The following is a 19,384-nucleotide window of genomic DNA, read 5'->3' as shown; positions in this document are numbered from 1 at the left end:
ACAGAAGAACAATAATGCCTGAAAAAAATATTAAATTAAGTGAGTCACAGAATCATATTTATTGCATGCAGATTTCTGTAGTAATTAGTAAGTAGCAAAACATTGAAAATTAATTTAGAGTTTTACACAATTCATCTTTTCATAATTATCACACTAAATAGTGTACTTAGTAATAAAGTTCTATTTTAATAAATCGTCATTCTGAGACCATGAATTTCCACAAATAATAATAATGCTGATTTTACTTCCGTATTAGTTTTGAGAGTTTTGTGTTTTAAATATCACGAATATCACATTGTTATTATTATTATTATTATTATTATTATTATTATTATTATTATTATTATTATTATTATTATTATTATTATTATTATTATTATTATTATTATTATTATTATTATTATTATTATTATTATTAAGGACGTCCACATGTGATCCGACGGCACCGCGAAACCAAACTACCCTATTTTAGTATCCAATGATATTGCTTTGAATTCTTTCTCAGCCAATCAGAAATCGTTAGGGCTGAGTAGGTTGTCGCCTTTTTGCGTCGTCATTTCCAACTATGTTTCTCATTTATAAAATGAAACGTTTTCTCATAAAATAGTTGTCACAATCTTTAACAATGAGTAACATATGTAGGGAGGTCATCACGCTTCAGCTGGGCCATTATTCCAACTTCGTGGGCACTCATTGGTGGAATATACAGGTAAGAAACACAGAACCAGCTAACTCAGCTAGCGCCAATGTTAGCTTTGCATGTGTTGTGTTGCTTCCAAACAAAGCTCGAAGTTAGTGAAGGCAATTTTATTTTATTAGAGCACTGTATTTGATTGTCTTGGCGTTCTTAAAATTGTAAAAATAATCTAAGTCATGCAGCCACACTGTGTTTGTAGGATGCATCCCTGTCATATGACCCAGAGATGCCACCTGGAGACTTCCAGAGTGATGTCATGTTTCGTGAAGGTCAAACTCTTGGTGGCAGCATCACCTACACTCCGCGCCTCATTTCCATGGACCTCAAAGGTAACGGAATGCATCATAAACCGTTTACTGTGAATTGATGAGAAATCATCAAGTTCCCATAATGAATGTATTTGTCACAAAAGGAAGTCTACAAACTCTACGGCAGGAGGGAAGTCTGTATGATACTAGCAAAGAAACATCTGCTCTTTCCTGGTAAATAAAGCGTAACAGGTTTGGTTTTTCATGCACCGACTTATTTTTCACAATAAGTACTCTCTGTATAATAGGGATGGAAGCCTAATGGTTCATAAAGAAAGCCCCCCTGCAAAAAATGCCTTTCTTGAAGATCTGGACAAGTTGGATGTGAGTAAACCAATAAATTAATATTTAGGCAATTAAACATTGCTTTTGGTTATAATTCCAATCTATGCTCTTTCATACTCAGTGTGGGGACATACTGACACTTCCAGGTTTTTCAACCAGCTCCCGATCTTCATGTAAGTAAAATCGAATCAAGGTTTACCCAATGTGCATTTTCCCTGATCTGTTCACCTGCCTCGCAGGTTCTCTAAGTGTGGATACTGTCAATAGTCAGCTTGCTCGAGTCCAGAAGAAATACAGCTTGGAAGGTAGCGTCAAGGTCTGGTCAGACTTCCTACGCATCCACTTGCACCCTCGGACCATCTCTGTTATCCATCAGTACAACCATGATGGGTGAGTTAGAAATTAAGATTTTTTTTATGTGGATGTTTTTCTACATTTTTAAAGTGACATGCACCTCCTCCTCCCTTTTTCTTTTTTTTAATGATCAGAGAGGCTGATCGTCTGGAGGCTTTCGGCCAGGGGGAAGCACTGCTGCAGGGAGCAGTGCTGGAAGATCTGGATGACAAATTGCATTTTTTTGTTGAGGAGTGTGACTACTTCCAGGTAAGTTGCTCCTAAAGCATCATCACATCACAAATAGTTACTGTTTGGTGACTCGGGTTGTTCCTCCTCTGACTACCACTTTAGGGTTTCCAGGTGCTCTGTGACATGACAGATGGCTTTGCAGGTCTTGGCTCAAAGGTCACAGAAATGCTCCAGGACGCGTACGGTGCTCGAGGCATCCTAACTTTTGGAACGGCTCCCATCAGTCACCCAAATTCAGTGAGTTTAACTCAACGTTGTTTAAAGTGTTTCGTGCCAATGCTGACAGGTTGTTTGTGTTCAAGCAGACTCCAATGAAGGACCTCTACCATCTGTTGAATTGTGCGTTGGGGATGGTCCACATGGCCAGTCACAGTTCCTTCTTCTGTCCGCTGACCCTGCGAGGAGGACTGGGTCTACGCCCGGCGTCTCCCATAAGCTTCCCTTACCTAAACTATGACGTATGTACTCTTGAGTTTAAAAAAAAAAAAAAAATGCATTTCCTGAATAGCCTCATCGTGTTTGTGTTGCAGCCGTCACTTTGGTACCACTCCAGCTCTGTCCTGTCTCTCGCTTTGGATGCGCTCACTGTGCCGTACAGACTGAGGAGCAACTCCGTCCCCATGTGGCAGCTGGCAGACTCGCTCTCGACGTCGGGGAGAAAGGTGATTTTATTCTTTGCTTTAATGACTTCCAACTTTACATACTGTATGATACTTAATTGTAGGTGGTGGCAGCTTACGGCGCCGTCCCGTTTCCAATGATGCACGGGAGCTCTCTCCCTGATGCCCTGAGTGCTTGTGAATCGTTGCCATGGAAACCGCTGTCAACGTGCGCCGAAGCAGGTGACGGTCGATGCTATGGCCAGTGGGTGACACTCAAAGGCTTGGAAGGCCAAAGACTAACCAGGTATATAGTTGGTTGCCTTTAGGTGAATCTTCCTATGTGGAAGCAATCTGTGATATTATTTTGTCTTTTTTTTTATCAGTTCTGTTGCTCCAGGGATGGAACCGCCATCTCCTCTTCACAGCCTCCACAACGGGGAAGATGTTCTAGCATCTTACATCACATCTTTCTATCCTACAGCTCCTTTGTAAGGCTCACAACGGATTCATACATCAATTTTACAAAGTTTTAAAAACTTTCTTCTTTTCAGAGCTCTGCAGTTGGTATCCAGGCCTAGCAAATTGACCCCACCTTTCCCTCGGATATTCAGTCAGGCCCTGACCGAACAAGGTCTACAGCAGGACCTGCTTCCAACTAGTTGTGAGTCTCTTAAGTGTCATCGTCCTCTGCTCCGTAACTTTTGTAGAGTGCTAAATGATTTGCTCTTTATAGCTCAAGTCTCCTCTGTCCCGGTCATCACGTCCCTCCAGTCGGGGCCAGCGTTGGACCCGTGGCTCTCAGAATTGCATCGCAGCATCAGCGCTTTCGACATCCGTCGCGTGGCCCCCAGCTTTCTTTCCCAGGGTCTCGAAATGGCCGACTACAGCGAGGCACTAGAGGAGTTGCGCTTATTGGCTCGAAAATATCGGGACGATAGCAGTGGAACAACGCGGTCGTCTTCTGATGAGGAGGACGACGACTGATGGGGATTGGACATGAGGATGGATGGACTTTTTGTTTACATCATGCTTACACTCCCTTTTAAAAAGGTACCAAGCATTTTCTAGTACAAACAGTAAAGGAAACTAAGAAATCATGAATGAAAACAATGGAGAGGCCTTTTTTTTTATTTGAAATAATGTTGAAGAGCTTTCACAAAAGGTGAAATGTGTATTCCAATCGAGCACAGCAGTACATATTTAGCATCGACATTTAGGACAAAAACATATACCACCAAATTAACTTAAAAAAAAACTTGAGTCTCACAGACTGGAATTTAAAAAGCCTCCACTTTTGGGTCTACGGGAAAGGAGAAAAATGTTAAAGCAAATGAAATGGGAGATGTGCATAAGACATCAAGAGCAAGTATCTTGGTTGAACAACTACCTATCAAAAACGTCAAGTAACTCATGTTGAGCGTAATGCAAAAGTGGGAGGGGACACACGAGGAGGGGGTGACAGACAGTCCAAAAAAACTACGAGCGGGAACGAGAGCGGGACTGGGAACGGGATTTGGAGCGGGATTTGGAACGTGAGACCGAACGGGAAGCGGAGCGGGAGCGCTCTTTGACGGGGCTAGGCGAGCGGGACTTGGATTTAGATTTGGACCTGGCTCTGGATTTCGAATCGGCGGGGGAGCAGGAGCGAGAACGCCGCTCCTGTTCGCCTGCCTCGTCTTCGCTCTTGGGAGGGTCACGACCCTTTGATGCAGACTTCCTGGAGACTGAACGGGAGCGAGATCTAGATCGGGATCTGGACTCGTCGTCGTTGCTCTTCTTTGCCTCTTTCTTGCTCTTCTTGCTTCTGGGGCTGCGGCTCCTACTCTGCTCTTTGTCCTTTCGGTCCCCGTTGCTGCGCTCGTCTTCCTTCTTGCTCTTTCCTTTAGTCTTCTTGCTGGTGGAGTGACTGCGGGAACGGGAAGCAGGCCTGCAGAAAAAAAAGGTCATTAGACACTAAATAAGAAATCTGCAAAGCGTGCCTGTATTTATTTAAATCCTATTCCTCCCTTTAAGCAGTACACCGAACGAAACTACGGCACAGTTTGACGTCTCACCTGGAGCGGGAGCGGCTGCGACTGCTGCTTTCACTGCGGCTTCGGCTCTTGCGGGACCTGCGGCTCCTGGAGCGGGACCTGAATTTACAGCAGTGAACCATTTTGTGAAACAAACACTAAAATACCAAATAACACCATCATTTTCCCGTGTTGTGCTTCGTACCTAGAACGGCTTCTGCTGCGCGAATAGGAACGGCGGCGCTTCGCTCCGGGGCGGTCTTCAATGAGACGGATCTTTCTGCCGTTGACCTCGGTGCCATCCAACTTCTCCAGAGCCCGCTTCATGTCAGCGTAGAGCCTGAACTCGATCACCCCTTCGTTCTTTCGACCCTTGTGCGTATCGGCGTAAGTCACCTCCCCTGCTTGCCTCATGTAATCCTTCGGGATAAAAATAGCCATTTTTAATTGCAGTGACAATATCTGTGTCCAGTACTACTTTCAAATAATAAAACGTACCTTTAAGTCCTGCCAGCTGCATCGGCTGGACAGATTCTCAACAATGAGTCGATAGTCCGTCCTAATAGGTGGACCATAGCGGTCTCTCCCCCAACGTCCTCCGTAACCACCTTGCAAGGTAACAAGGATAGAGCAACAAAATGAGGACCGCATAGCAATAGAGATGCGCTTATTATTTTGAACTCGACACTATTCTACAAATACTTAAAGCCACTCTGACAGAAATAAAAAAGACTGGGAAATTTTAAGTTCATAAAATAACTTAAAATAATAAAAAAAAAAAGAATAAAATCTATATACATGTACGAAAATTGTCAAGTTTAGCTAATTCTGTCTATACTTAAAAGAAAGCAAGTCATTAAATGTAAGACACAGAATATTCTAAATCATTTAAAATTACAAAGAACTGATAAAGGACAGTTCCAGTAAACAAAAGGTTCTAAGCTAGCCTAAAAACAACTGAGTGTTAGAGTAAATGTTCTTTTTTTAGGCTGAACCCACATCTGTTCCTAACCCCCATGGCATCCTCACCACCCGGCCTGGGCTGGGCCTAATGGCAATAGCGGTCTTCATTCACAATGGCTCCCTTTTTTGGTCTGCCCAGGGGCCCAGAATGGTCAAACCACACTCTTGGAAAGGGGGGACACCATGGCCAGCAATAGGGCGGGCAGTCAGCAAAGGACTCTTTCAATTGAAACATTGAGGTTCTTTGTTAAAGCTTTACCTTTAAAATTGACAATCAACTTTAATAGAATGTTCAAAAAATATAACATTCACAACACATTGAATTCGGAATTATCAAAATAAAGGTTTTCCTTTTGCAAATATGTTTTGTAAATTGCTACATTGATTCATTCGACTACTCATTGGTGGCTTGGGTGCACCCAAATTTAACAGGGCATCTCGCTCATCTGCAATAAATGTCCAAACGGCTTTCAATTTCATGCAAAGAGGACTGTTGGAAACGAGTTATCAAGAAAACAAAGCTGAGCATGGTGGGGACCATGTCTATTTGCAGTATCTGCTGAAATGTTTACATCCCAATCCAAACGCTTTAATTTGCCAACATTTATGAAGCCCAACATTTCCGTGCACACAAGCCACCAAGAGGAACGGTTTAGCAGTAAATCATGAGTAAATTAATCAATATAAATTGTGAAAAGGCAGTTTCGTTGGTGTACTTACTCCTTCCTCCCCCACCTCCTCCTCCTCCTCCTCCCCCTCCACTGTAGCCTCCATCACGACGAGGTCCTTTGGTGTGCTCCACAATCACACGTTCCCCGCACAGCTCCTTCCCGTTCAGGTCGTACACGGCATCGTCGGCGTCGCGCGGGTCATCAAATTCAACGAACCCATACCTGGAGAGAACGATCGGCGACGATAAGACACAAAATTAATCAAACATAGATCCTGGGTGACTAGAAGAGTGCAAAGAACAGACAAAAAAAGGTATTACACGGTTACAAGTGCACGCTCACATTGTGACATTGCCACGTCTAGCATTATCTTGCAGCCGTAGCACGCTCACCACGATTAAACTACTGGCAGAGAAAGTATGGTGTGTAATGAAAAAAAATCGTGCATAATTAAGTGCACAGCGGTGGTTACTTGAATAAAATATAACAAAGACAATCCGATCGGTAGGGCCTGCACAGGCCCATACCGCCAGGTTAGCCCAACATTAGCATTCCAACAGTCACCGAGGGAAAAGGCCGAAACGTTACCCGTTTTTCAAATCGACTTCCAGTATCTTCCCATAGCTCTTAAAGAACCTCTCGACGTCTTTTTCCCTGGCTCGATAGCTCAGCCGTCCGATATACACCCTTGACATTCTGCCGAATTGTGAAGGTCACAATTCAACAGTTAGAACGAGAAAAAGCCGAAAAGAAAGAAGAATGCGGGAAGAGGGAAGCAGATTTATCAGCAGTTCTGCTACAATGGCGCCGCGACGACGAGGCGTGGTCTATTCTCTTCTTCGGTGCTTTTTAGTGGTTGTCAAAAGAACTTTGCGTTTTACTATCGCCGTCTTGTGGGAAGATGTAGTACTGCTCGAACACTCGGATTTTTTTTTTTTCAAACTTAGGTACATGTTAAACTATTACTCATAATTTATTTTACTTTAACTATTTAAACAAACCTGTACTGTTGAAATGGTTAAAAGTCACAAAAACACCCTTTCATTGCCAGATCTTGAGCCCGTTATGCCAGTTTTGGGCGGGGCTACCTTTGACGCCGAGGGGATTGTTTTTCAAAATAATCTCTTGAGTAGAAGTTGTAGAACTTTTGCGTGATAATAATGTTGTGTTTGGCAGGCTGGCGGAATAATAACACTTTGATGTCCGCTTGTAAGACTTGATGAAATGTGGTGGGCCATTGAAAGTAAAGTGAGGTCTCATTTGGAGACAAATAACGGGACGCGTCGCCAGCCGAATGTTAGCTAACAGCGCAACTAGCCGGCTAAATCGGACAAAGTTATGATGGAGCGCGAGACTTTTTCAAAATATTCCTGGATTGATTTCGTTTTTTCTATCATCGGCGTGTGTACTTTTTTAGTGGACTGGGGCTCCGACTTGTGGGTGGCCATCGAGTTTTACTGCCATGGTGACTTATTGTGGTTCGGGGCACTGGTCGCCCTCATGATCGTGTCGTCCTCCTTGGTCCAAATGTTTAGCTGGTTCTGGTTGAAATATGACCGCCAACTGCCCGGCTTCCGAAGTGAAATCGGAGCCGAAGCGGTTCTGTTTGTGGACAGAGTCAAACTCACCTGTCTGTTGCATGTGCTGCAGCTGGGTTTCCTATGCAGGTAATATCTATTATTTTAAGCCGATCATTTGGTTAAACATTCATTTCAAGCAGTCATGCATTTGGTTTACAACACGCATCACCGCATTGTTGCGATTCCAACATTTTCTTACCAACACGCAAACATTGTCTAGCTCTGCGTCACCGCATGCAAGCATATGATTACATTTGACAAGTGCCGTGACCATAAATGTCCAATTCAGGTGTGGCGGCGACAGATAATGTCTGTGCAGCATCCTGTCACATTCCATACCTATTCTTCTCTGCTGAGGTGTTGAGATCTGCTGCGTGAATGAACAAATATTTTGTCACGCATTCCCATCACGTCCTGTAGGCACATCTCGGCTATCAGGCAAGGCTTCCGGGTATGGTGGCGTAAAGAGGAAGGCTCCGAGTACGCCGTCTACCTGACCCACGACCTCAGCATGCTGCGGCTCATCGAGACGTTCTGCGAGAGCGCTCCGCAGCTCACGCTCATGATCTATGTGGTGCTGCGCACCAACAAAGCCAGGACCGTCCAGTGTGAGTTCTTCCCTTTCACATTAGAACTGATGGACCCTTAATCACGAGTGTGTTGTGACTGATGATGTGTGTGTGTGTTTGCAGTCGTCAGCATTGTGGCGTCAACCACGTCCATAGCCTGGATGGTGGTGGACTACCACCGCTGCCTGCGCTCCTTCCTGCCGGACAAGGCCAAGCAGGGCTGGGGCTCCTCCTTGGTCTACTTCCTGTGGAACCTGCTGCTCATCTCCCCTCGTGTCGCTGCTCTCGCCCTCTTCGCTTCTGTCCTGCCCGCCTACATCGCCGCCCACTTCCTCATCGTTTGGTCGAGCTTTGTCATATGGGCTTGGCGACAGAGGACCGACTTTATGGACAGCGTCGGTGGGGAATGGCTCTACCGGGCCACGGTGGGGCTCATTTGGTACTTCAGCTGGTTTAACGTAGCCGAGGGTCGGACTCGAAGCCGAAGTATCATCTACCATACCTTCATCACCACCGACGGCGGAATCCTGCTCGCCACTTGGTGGTGCTACCGAGACCCCGTGACCTCCCAACCGTACGCAATGGCCCTTCTCATCACTCTACCTCTTACCTACCTGCTAGGACTGCTCTTTAAATGCATCTACTACTGCTGCTTCCACCCTAAATTGTGGAGGCCCCCACTTAGGGAACCCGGACTGCCCGACGACTTGCCTGATTCACAAGTGTCCTTCAGAGAGTTTCCCATCCATGAGGCCGCAGAGTCCTCCCAGCTGCTCAACAAAAGAATGGCACACAATGCGGCGCTCTTTTACTCCAGTCAGTAGAAAGATTGACTTGTTTACCTGACTGCAAAGTGCAAATGAAAGATTTTTAATGAATACGTCTCATACAGTGTCAGTTAGAACGGACCACTGTTGTTTTTTGTGGAAGACAGATGGATGCAGTTCTGTCAGTTGTGCAGGTGTAATGAAATGTCCAATCATATCTTTGTTATTATAGCCATATGAAGTTGGCAATATGGCAGATTTGTATAAATAATTCATTCCTGTGGCCTGACGGAACCCATACATAGGTCAAACTGTTTACAGTGGACAACATTTTTATCATGTCATATATGTACTGAAGTGGATTACAGGAAGGACATTTTATAAGATTATTTTTCTCATGGATTTTTTTTTACCACTTCATGCCTGATAATAGAATTGCTATACCTTGTAAGTATTTAAAAGAACTCAGATAATAGTGACAGTTAAAATGTGGATTAAAATATTCAAGGAATTTTGCACAAAAACAAAACAAACTTGTATTCATCTTGCAAGCTGTTTATTATGATTATTTTTATTACTGAGTAGTATCATTGCGCGTATTCATATCAGTGTTTTCCAGCCGCAGGTTTCTTTCCTGTGTTTTAATGTCTGCAACATTACATCTTCTGAGTCATGTTTACTGGAAGAGCTCTTGGTAAGCCATTGATCAATCAATCGATACTAGCAAACAATAGATGGACCAATAAGTTAAAAAAGTGATTATAGTGAATTTTGTGAATGAAAGCTAAAGAATGTCAGACTTTTTTTTCTTCTCATATTCCTTTAATAGTCCTTGAGGGCAGGGTTTTTTATTTAGGGGGCGTGGCCAACGGACTTTTTCTGTTAAGTGACGTGACTTCGGATCAGTAAGTAGGCATGTAGCAGCAGTCCAAGTGGTACCATGAGTTTCTTCAAGTTCTCGAAGTTTCATTGTGTCCTCGATTACGTGAGCCTGGCTTTACATTTGGTGGACATTGGGATGGACATCTGGGCTGTGGTGTCTCTGTACCAGGAAGAAGAATACGTTTATCTCGGGGTGTTGATCTTTGTCCTTCTGGGCTCGTCGGTGCTTGTACAAGCCTACAGCTGGCTTTGGTATACTTATGATGATTTAAAGAGGATGTCAACGATTGAGGGGTGTCTCAGTCCGAGGCAATTGAAAGTCGTGCACTTTTTCCAGCTTGGAGTCTACTTCAGGTTCGTAAGTTTTGTTTGTGACTTAAGCCGCTTGATTTGAAGTCTCTACACTGCAAAAAAAATTTCTTCCCCTTTGCACGTCTGGCTCTGTTCTGAAGTTCGAGTTTTGAATCAGGGTGAAAATGAACAACAAACTAATATGAAAGACATTTTTTTTTAATCAACATAAATTAACTTTTAAAAAAATATTGGATTTTTGAGTCTCCACATTTTCCTTTTTCCAGACATACTGGTCTTGTGGAGCTCACACTTACAAAGAACCAAGACTCGGACTCTGCGGTGTACCTGACTCACGACCTCAGCATGCTGCGACTCTTTGAGGCTTTTTCAGAGAGTGCACCTCAAGTGGTCCTCAGTCTTACCATCATGCTGCAGAGGGGACATGTGGATCCTTGGACAGGTACCACTTATAATGTTAGACTGAATGAAACTCCTCGTCTCACTCGTGCATAGTTTCTTGACACCAAAATGTGCCTAAAGGAATTTTGTTAGATATAGCTTTGTCCTTTCTATCCAAAATGAACCATTAATATGAATGAAAATGGCATGAAACAATTCAGGTTTCTCTTAAAATGTTTTTTTTTTAAGAGAAACTTGAATTGTTCCATGGCATTTTTGTAATTTGTATTTTAATGAAGCAAGAAAAGCATTAATTAGAAAGCATACGGTAATTTTGTAATGGAATGGGGTGAATAATATCTTGACCACGGTATATTGTTCATTTCTTTCTCATAATTCCCATTTGAGGACTGTCTGTCTCCATTTTGCAACCGGCCATATTGTGAGAAACTCCGGGCCTTTCAGAAATTCGTGACTAGCGAACGGCCAAATTGTAGCATTTCTAATGTCGTCCTCAGTGTTGAAGGCCTCGATCTCAGCTTCAACCATCGCCTGCAGCGTCGCCATGTACCACCGCGCCCTCCGTTCCTTCCTGCCCGAAAAAGAAGTGCAAAGCATTGCCTCGTCTCTCATCTACTTTATCTGGAACCTCCTTCTCATCTTCTCCCGGCTGGCCGCCATTGCCTTCTTTGCGTCCGTCCTGCCCTGCTTCATCTTCACCCACTTCATTTGCTCCTGGATAATCCTCTTCTTCTGCGTGTGGTGCTCCAAACCAAAGTTTATGGACAGCCCATGTGGGGAGTTTCTCTACCAAGCCACCGTGGGCCTCATTTTGTATTTCAACTGGTTCAACGTGGTGGATGAGAAGACTAGATTCAAGACGACGTTGTATCATAGCTTCATCCTGCTCGATACTTCCCTTATCTGCGGCTTGTGGTGCTGGAGAATATACACACAACCTCCTTTTGAAATCTCCTTCACGTATGCTTGCATCATGGCCGTCAGTGTGGTCGCACTTTACATCTTTGGACTAATACTCAAAATACTTTATTATAAGTGCTTTCATCCAAACGTCACAAAAAAGACGCAGAAAGAAGATGCCACGGGCCCTCCAGAGAAGGCAGTCATGTTCTCAGCCGGCGATGCGGCGGAAAACGGGTTTCCTCACATTGGCGACCGGAGCGCCGCCATTGAAGATGCGGTGGACGGCGCCGTGTCACGAGCCGATGTCAGACTAACCAATAAAAGAATGAGGAAACTGGCGGGGAATTTCTACTCATGACATGTGCATGAACATCACAAGAAACTAGTTCTCCATTTCCAACAAGGAGGATCTATTACCACCTGCATAGTCAGCACTTTTTTTTTTTTTAAAAGGACCTGTACTCATCTGTTTCACAAGAAGCAAAATGTTTACAGAACTTAACTACCTTGGTTATGACCATCATTATAATCACAAATAGTGTCGCCAGATGAACAATATTAATTTTATTCTTGCCTAAAACATCCACTAGTTTATTAAAATGATTTATATTTTTAATTTAATTACTAATGTAATTCAAATGTAGTTATTTATGTATTGCGAACAAATACAAGCCGTGAAAATATTCCAAGACAATACTCAGGGTATTTACAATGTATTGACTTTATCAGATAAACAGAAAATCTTTACAGATATCTGTTGAGGTCCTAGATAGCTACGGTGGTCTAAAAGACCCCCTTAAATGAGATGATTTAGAAAAAAAAAATTGAATAACATTGAACCTTCAACATTGTTTACTTTAAAACAGACATGCAGAATTATCACAGAATTGTGTCATGTATCAGAAATAGTCGAGCCATTTTGTCAATTGTACATAAAGTGAACAAAAACAATACAAATGTTTCGTTCAATTTGTTTACCGCGTTGTCGTTTCGAGCCGGTAATACTATGTATTACTTTTTGATTGTCTCCAAGCCAAGATGATGTCACAACAACCAATAAATGCAAATACATCTATTTAACAGTAATACAGAGCACACACACAGGAGTCAAGATTTTTTTTTCTCGACTACATTTAAAACAAAAGGACACATTTTTCCCCCGAAAAAGAGCAATTTAACATTCAGGATAACAATACATAGTTACAAGGACTAAACAAAAACGTACACATTTCCCTTTGAGATTATGCATACAAATGGTTAAAGGCACAATATAAATATGCAAAACAAAATGAAGAAAACACTCAAAATCCACATTCTTAACGATCCAAAAGCTGCGAGTGAGTAAAGACGAAACCTTCAGGCTCAGAATTGTTCAGTCATCATGTCGTGCGGACAAATTTGAACCCCCCCCTCCCCTTTTTTAGTGTCAAACCAATGGAAAAATGTATTGCACATCCACCTTTGATCTGCTTTGTACCGATTGAATGACAATGCATTGTATTCTCCAATATAAAGCATATTTTCAAACATAAAGCAAACTTTCCCAAGATGCTTTAATATTTTCATTTTTTGGTAAATATTTGGTTTGACATTTAATTGCATGAATGAAGCACTGCTGACAATAATTGTGTGTGTGTGTGTGTGTGTGGGGGGGGGGGGGGTCAAATCAGTAATCATCCGAGCGGAATCCCAAAATGTGACTTAGATAATTATTTACAAGGGTCACATTCTTATCTACTTATTTAAACAGCAAATGTCAACCAATGCTTGAGTTTAATACCAAGTTCCATATGTGAACACTCTTGAAGGACACTTGAGCTTGTGCTATCCAGAATATTTTATCAATATTGTTAATGTGGGAAAATAATTCTTCTCTCCCCCCTCTCAAAAAGTGAATGAAATTTCAGCTCATCTGAACACCCAACCATTTCCACAGGCTCAAAACTTTTGTTACTAATATAAATTGATTGTATAGAATTGTGTGAGGCTTCCTTCTTACATTTCAAATGTTGCAGTAGGAGACAAAAACTAATCAGCAAACAGATGATCAATAACAGTGAACCCCTGTATAGTCGCGCTTCGGTATTCCCGGATTATGTTAAAGTATTTGAGGGGTAAAAAAAAAAAAAACTAGTGCTTTTCCGCCATCTTTGTGTCAAGTAACTAAGGTTTCGTGAGTTGAGGAGTTTCATTAAGGCAAATAGTGCTTTTGTGGCAATTTAAAGCAATTGGAATCCATTCTGGGGGTGGGGGGGCAATTCCATTTTTTTTTCTAGCAGGGGTTCACCGTACTTGTCAAACTGAGTGCAAACAAAACGAGTGCAAATGAGCCCAGAAATAAATGATGGATGAAACATTTTGAATGCAAACACCGCACACATGAAGCAAAGGCTATTTAGTCATTTGAACTCAAGGAGGGAGACGTCCGAATGAATACAATAGTTTTTTTTAACAGTGGCGAGATTAGCTGCCAAAGAATAGGGAGTGCTGGCCACTAGGACGTCGAAAGCAGCCGAATGGACGCTGAGTCCGTTCCTAACAGTCCACCTCGATCCATATTGACCATCTATCAGCGAGTCCACAGCTGTCTGTAAATACGCGGCGTTGGGAGGCGCAGAAGATTCTTGATCTGTGTCCATCCACAAACAATAACTGGCTGCTGTAGTTTTCTCCTTGAATGCCCTTTACAAGAAGTCCAGTTCCAGCGCTTGGTGCAGGGAGACCAGGTCGCCGTGAGCGGAGATCCGCCAAAAAGGCATGTTGTGCTATATAGGAACGACAAAAATATGAAGTTGAGCAAGGGCGGCGCTGACTTTTACTGATTTCCACTTCTCGCTGGAAAAAAGTACATGTACCTGTTTTGCTGCAAACTCTTCATCGCGCCCGTCGCCTATGACAACATAAGTCACTTTCTTCCCGAAGCGAGAGACGATCCTCTCGAAGCAACTTTCTTTACCTGCAATCAAAACTCAAAATTGATTTCTTTTTTTTTTTTGACAGTACTACGGTCATTAACAACGGTACAACTGTACCTATTTTTGTGGCGCTGTAGATGTTCTCTATGGGGAAAACATCTCCCAGGCCGTAGAGCAGCACTTTAGCCAGCGCTGGTACCAGCTGAGTTGTGGTGACCAAGACATTAACACACTTCCCCCTGTTGGTGGAATCAACTATTATTTAGAGGTTTTTTTTGTTTTTATTTTTTTTGGAGGGAGATCAATTAAAGCAGACCTGGCCTGAATAAGCAGTAGAGACTTGAGCGCTGTGCTGAGCCAGGAGTCGGTCACGTTTTCAATATCGGACTGAAGCCGTAAAAGCAGCTCCCTTTTCACTGGACTTAGCAAGCCTGCAGGAGAGCAGCATTATTTAAACTCATATTATTGTTTTAATCATCATCTCAGTGTAGTTTCGAAATTTTGCCGTAAGCAAACAGTGGGAAAACAAACACTTTCTATTTATCTGAACTGAAACATGTTTGATGTCCAAAGTCTGACTTTATTTGCAACAGTAAAAAAAAAAAAAAAGGTACTCGTGCGCTCTCTGCTGACCACAAACAGAATTGCAATCAAATGTAAGCGTTTTTTAAAATATTATGAATGGAATTAAAACTGGAATTTCCTGAGTAAATATGGAGGGGCCAGCTCACCTCCTACATTTCCCTTGTAGCTGTTGTAAATCTCTTTTAGGCGGCGGTAGCGAAAGGCCAGTTTGCGCATCCACTCCACACCTCCCTGGACGCCTGTAGCGGCTCCTGCCGCTCCTCCGCCGCTGGGGCCGTTAAATCCGTCCGCCAGGAAATTGTAATTACTAAGAAACAGGGGACGAGTCAAAAATCCATCCTAATAATCGAAAATATTTTGGCATGGTTTGACAAAAAGCACCTTAAGTCTTGCCCGTTGTCGTCCGAGGCGACATCCTCAACATGGACTTGGTCACAGTCCTGAAAGCAGAACTCATTGTTATGTATTCTGTCTTGGGTTTGTTGCATGGTTCGGTGACTCGAAATTGTGACGTTACCTCTAAGTCGTTGAAGAACAGATGGTTGTCGGCCAACTCAAAGATAAACTCCTCCATCTGCAAGCCCAAATTCAGCATGCTCGCTGGGTCCTAATGTTGTAGGGCAAAAAAAAATAAAAAATACAGAAGACATCTTGGCTATTTTTATTAATTTTTTTACGTCGCCATACCTTGCCAAACTTTTGCGCAAAGGAGCCTGTGAGCAGTGAGTGGAATATAATAATAGTCTCATCCAAATCCCACAGAAAGATACGCTAAAAAAAACAAAAAAAAAACAACAACAGGCAATTATTGACATTACGGTCATTTTAAAATGGCGACTTTGAGTAGCATGATTACCTCCAGGTCATTTTCAGTAGGTGGAGAGCTGTCACACTTTTTGGCCTTCCCTTTAGCTTTTCCCATCGAGTTCCTGCGGCCCACCTCATCTTGGTCTCTGGCTCCAGCAGGATGTGACACGCTGGTGGGCAGGGCCGCCCCCGCTGGGAGATTCTCCGGCGGGGACGCATCTTAGAGAAAGACAGTGGTGTAAAGTCGAAGTCGAGATGAGAGGTGAGGTAGCAAAACGTACCTCTGGGAGGTAATGCGGCCGAGGCGGCTTCTTTGGACTTCACGGCCGAGTACACGGCCCCTCCCACGGCGGCTCCGTGGTCGTCGCTGTTGGGCAGGCCCGCGGGCACGTAACTGGAAGGCAGGCTGTAATACTGCGAGAACTGGCTCTGTCCCAGAGAGTTGTAGCCGCTAAATTCCTGAGGAAGTCCCAACAAAAAAAAAGGATCTAGAATGCTGACATTAAAAAAAAAAAAAAATCCATGACCTACTTGGAGAGCTACCGTGGTGGCTGCTGTGGTTGCAGCTGTAGCTGATGGGATGTTGGAGTACACACTGGATGTTGTGAAACTTGAGCCTTGAGAGGAACGTACATGTGTGTCAATCAAGGCGACAGGAAAGAGGAAGTCACATGGCCGTCCGACCACAGGAGAATGCTCTCCTCAAGAGTGTGACAGCATTGTCCTGAGCAAGTGATGCTGCAGCTTGCCTTGGCTGGGGTATGAGTAGTGCAGCTGACTTGGCTGGCTTGAGGTATATGTGGTGCTGAAGCTGAGAAACCCAGGCTGGCCACCAGAGGGCGCCTCTGGCAGACCTGTCTCTGTTTTTATGCCTGGCCACATAGCACCTAAAGACGAACAGATAGGAAAAGCAAAGAAGGAAAGAAGCGGCAAGAGGGTTATTGGAGACGGCGAGGAGTTTTTTGAAAGACAACAAAAAAATTCCTCCCGCCGTCAAGCTGTGGCTTTGGTGTTTGTTTTGGAGCGGGGGGGGGGAAACCCAAAAGCAAATCGATTCCACAGTGCAGAAGCAGAGTGCGGCGACTAAAGCGAGGTGATGGCGTGTTTTTAGTGAGCAGATCGGTAGAGAGGAAAGACAAAATGGGCTAACCGAAGGGCGGGAGGCCATACGTTTGGCCTGTCTGTGGAAAAGCTGAATACACGGCAGACTGAGTCAGCTGAGGGAAGGCCACCGGGCTGGGGTATGATGTCACCACAGTGCTAAAAAAAAAAAAAAAAAAAAGCAATTACTGTAAAATACTGACAAGAACTTTTCATTTATTTAATGCTGTGTACTCACTTGCTTCCTTCGTAGACCTGCTGGGTGTATTCGGACCCGGCTGTTGCGTCTGTGGCTGTAAACATAACACAAGCATCAGTTTGACTTGCACTCCGATCACTAAGTGATATCGTTCATACCAGAGTGTGCGTACGAGTTCAACTGTGGTGCCGCTCCGATATCTCCTTCGGTCGCCCGATCTCCTGCAATCAGAAAAATCCTTACTCAGCAGTTATTCTTGTGTCCATTCACATCTTTCTCCATATTTTTTACTCACGTGTACCGAGTTGGGAGATGGACAGGGCAGAGTAAGAGCTTCCCTGCTCTGACGGAGCTAGCACAGCGCCAGGGCTTCCATCTTCTCCCAAATTATTATTACTTTGCTCTTTCTCCAATCCATTGTCTACTTCAAGCTTGGCTTTCTTTGCCTGATGCCCCAAAAGAAAGCATTAGATCTCATTCTAGCACGAAAAAGCTCACAAGATGCCGTCAGAAACAAGAAGCTCACAAATGTAGATCCGAAGAACAGTTTGGGATGGGAAAGAGTCAGTGCAGAACGGCCCAATTTTAAATCATTCGTCATTAATGCGGGCACACTTACCGGCAGCTCCTGCGAGTCGTCCATTTTAGCGGCAGAGCGACCCGACAAGATAGCGCGCCGTCACAGCCTAGTCTCTGGACTCGGGAGTTCTGTGCGGACCCTGCTTCAACAAAGGGTCGAAGAGACCATTGAAAATGTGGATTGATTATGTAGTTTATGCCCAATACAAAACTTTCCCCTCCCCTTGATACGTAAACACACATGGATACACCACCCCCCGACGGGGAGCCCAGGAACTGGGGCGTCTGGGTCACCTATCCTGCACGGGACCTACAGGTGAGGCAGGTGCGGCTGCCCGACCCGCTCGTGCTTAGCGTGGGATTAGGTTTTATTTTGTATTCAGTAATTAGAGGCATTTTTTTAGACGAATATTTGCAGTAATTATGTTCAACAATCAGTGTTTGTCATGGGAGAGATTTTTATGTGATATGACAAAGTGTTGTTACCAGTTAATAAAAATGTAATACCGTATACATACATTAGTCATAATGAAACAAAACAACAACGACAAAAGTTTTATTATCTGATGTCACATTTAGTGAACCTCTGCATAAGTAATACTGCAAAAAAGAAGAAGCTTTTATCGCGTTATGACCTGATTTAGTTACGCTGTTATATTCGGACCACATCTGCACCACCCATCTCTCCATCATCGCTTTGCATTTTGCAAATCAAGGAGCATTTAATCGTCATTAGCAGGAACCAGCAAATAACCCAGCCGAGATATGAGAAGTCTATTAAGGGGAAACGGCACCAGACTAATTCCTGAAACGCTACCGCTTAAACGTCAATTTAACGGTAGGTAATAACAACATATGGTCACGATCAGTTTGTTTACCAATGATCGAACGTTATGACCAGCTCGTAATGGCTCATATTTAAAGCGCGTTAAGCTACGTACGATGTTAGCGATTCACTCACGCGCTTAGTAAAGTTTCACAAATAGCAAAACCGAAAGCATGTTTATTTACATTTTACATTAATTGCCCATATTAGCTAATGAGCGATATGATCGTCGGACTGGCAATGACATAATGAGTTTTGCACGGGCATAAAAGTTTTCTGCTCCAGACATTAGTCGGGTTCGGCCGCCATAGGAGCGGATACCGAAATGGCAGCGTGCAAAGCATCCCAGTCCTGCTACCCCAGCAAAATTCGTCAAGCCGATTGGTTAAAAAAACAACGCATTATAGTGGCACTGATACAGTAAACCAGTCTTACCATTTAAGGTGAGAAATCACAACGCTAATATTTATGAATCTCCAATTGAATCCAAAGTGTAAAGCTTTGTCTTTGAAACGGTGCACTATTTTGCAGGAAGTTGGCGTTGCTGCGCAAGTTGCGCATGCGCACATTGTCGTTTCACATGTTTTGCGACCCAGGTGCCTTGTCGACAGGTGAGGAAATGTTTACTCACTCCTGCATTGTTTCCCAACCTTAATAAAACCAAAGCACATATTTATTTTTAATTTTCTCTTATTTGATCACAGGTTAATTGCAATCCAGTTGCAGAGCATTGGATTGTTTATCACTACATTCACCGGCATGTAAAGACAATGATGTTTATGTTGTCATTAACAGGTTCAATGAAATAAAATATTGCATTTATATAGATAAACT

General features: G+C 43.4%; 5 protein-coding genes across 10 annotated transcripts; 3 read left to right on the top strand and 2 right to left on the bottom strand.

The window, feature by feature from the left end:
- The first annotated feature begins 517 nt into the window (after positions 1-517).
- On the top strand, positions 518-5,316 carry msto1 (misato mitochondrial distribution and morphology regulator 1). The gene is made up of 14 exons (XM_061267057.1): positions 518-709; positions 897-1,026; positions 1,110-1,179; positions 1,254-1,329; positions 1,412-1,463; positions 1,530-1,680; positions 1,779-1,893; positions 1,978-2,112; positions 2,178-2,333; positions 2,406-2,537; positions 2,600-2,781; positions 2,861-2,965; positions 3,029-3,138; positions 3,211-5,316. The coding sequence occupies exons 1-14, from the start codon at positions 626-628 to the stop codon at positions 3,459-3,461; spliced, it is 1,749 nt and encodes a 582-aa protein (XP_061123041.1). The 5' UTR covers positions 518-625; the 3' UTR covers positions 3,462-5,316.
- On the bottom strand, positions 3,590-6,961 carry srsf4 (serine and arginine rich splicing factor 4). Its single transcript, XM_061267083.1, has 6 exons — positions 6,712-6,961; positions 6,173-6,345; positions 4,988-5,097; positions 4,695-4,909; positions 4,532-4,609; positions 3,590-4,404 (listed from the first exon to the last, which is right to left on the bottom strand). Exons 1-6 carry the CDS (start codon positions 6,816-6,818, stop codon positions 3,954-3,956), a joined length of 1,134 nt encoding a protein of 377 aa, XP_061123067.1. The 5' UTR covers positions 6,819-6,961; the 3' UTR covers positions 3,590-3,953.
- A 224-nt stretch (positions 6,962-7,185) lies between these two features.
- Positions 7,186-9,572, top strand: LOC133144403 (XK-related protein 8-like). The gene is made up of 3 exons (XM_061267082.1): positions 7,186-7,790; positions 8,124-8,311; positions 8,396-9,572. The coding sequence occupies exons 1-3, from the start codon at positions 7,462-7,464 to the stop codon at positions 9,094-9,096; spliced, it is 1,218 nt and encodes a 405-aa protein (XP_061123066.1). The 5' UTR covers positions 7,186-7,461; the 3' UTR covers positions 9,097-9,572.
- A 338-nt stretch (positions 9,573-9,910) lies between these two features.
- On the top strand, positions 9,911-13,085 carry LOC133144402 (XK-related protein 8-like). Its single transcript, XM_061267081.1, has 3 exons — positions 9,911-10,275; positions 10,500-10,675; positions 11,133-13,085. Exons 1-3 carry the CDS (start codon positions 9,980-9,982, stop codon positions 11,894-11,896), a joined length of 1,236 nt encoding a protein of 411 aa, XP_061123065.1. The 5' UTR covers positions 9,911-9,979; the 3' UTR covers positions 11,897-13,085.
- Positions 12,236-19,109, bottom strand: eya3 (EYA transcriptional coactivator and phosphatase 3). 6 transcript variants are annotated; one of them, XM_061267050.1, is made up of 18 exons: positions 18,986-19,109; positions 17,765-17,864; positions 17,441-17,591; positions 17,304-17,366; positions 17,185-17,239; positions 16,996-17,105; positions 16,595-16,732; positions 16,377-16,462; positions 16,127-16,304; positions 15,895-16,064; positions 15,726-15,809; positions 15,556-15,645; positions 15,420-15,478; positions 15,185-15,345; positions 14,770-14,884; positions 14,571-14,692; positions 14,394-14,494; positions 12,236-14,303 (listed from the first exon to the last, which is right to left on the bottom strand). In XM_061267050.1, the coding sequence occupies exons 2-18, from the start codon at positions 17,786-17,788 to the stop codon at positions 14,223-14,225; spliced, it is 1,788 nt and encodes a 595-aa protein (XP_061123034.1). In that variant the 5' UTR covers positions 17,789-17,864; positions 18,986-19,109; the 3' UTR covers positions 12,236-14,222. The 6 variants fall into 6 exon arrangements, with proteins under 6 accessions (XP_061123034.1, XP_061123038.1, XP_061123037.1 ...); XM_061267054.1 differs by having other exon boundaries at positions 16,389-16,462; XM_061267053.1 differs by having other exon boundaries at positions 17,447-17,591.
- Positions 19,110-19,384: the final 275 nt, after the last annotated feature.

The sequence above is a fragment of the Syngnathus typhle genome, linkage group LG20, assembly GCF_033458585.1.
Source record: "Syngnathus typhle isolate RoL2023-S1 ecotype Sweden linkage group LG20, RoL_Styp_1.0, whole genome shotgun sequence".
Classification (NCBI taxonomy): Eukaryota; Metazoa; Chordata; class Actinopteri; order Syngnathiformes; family Syngnathidae; genus Syngnathus; species Syngnathus typhle.
The sequence above is the reverse complement of the archived record's forward strand: the minus strand, read 5'-3'. Positions and strand labels throughout refer to the sequence as shown.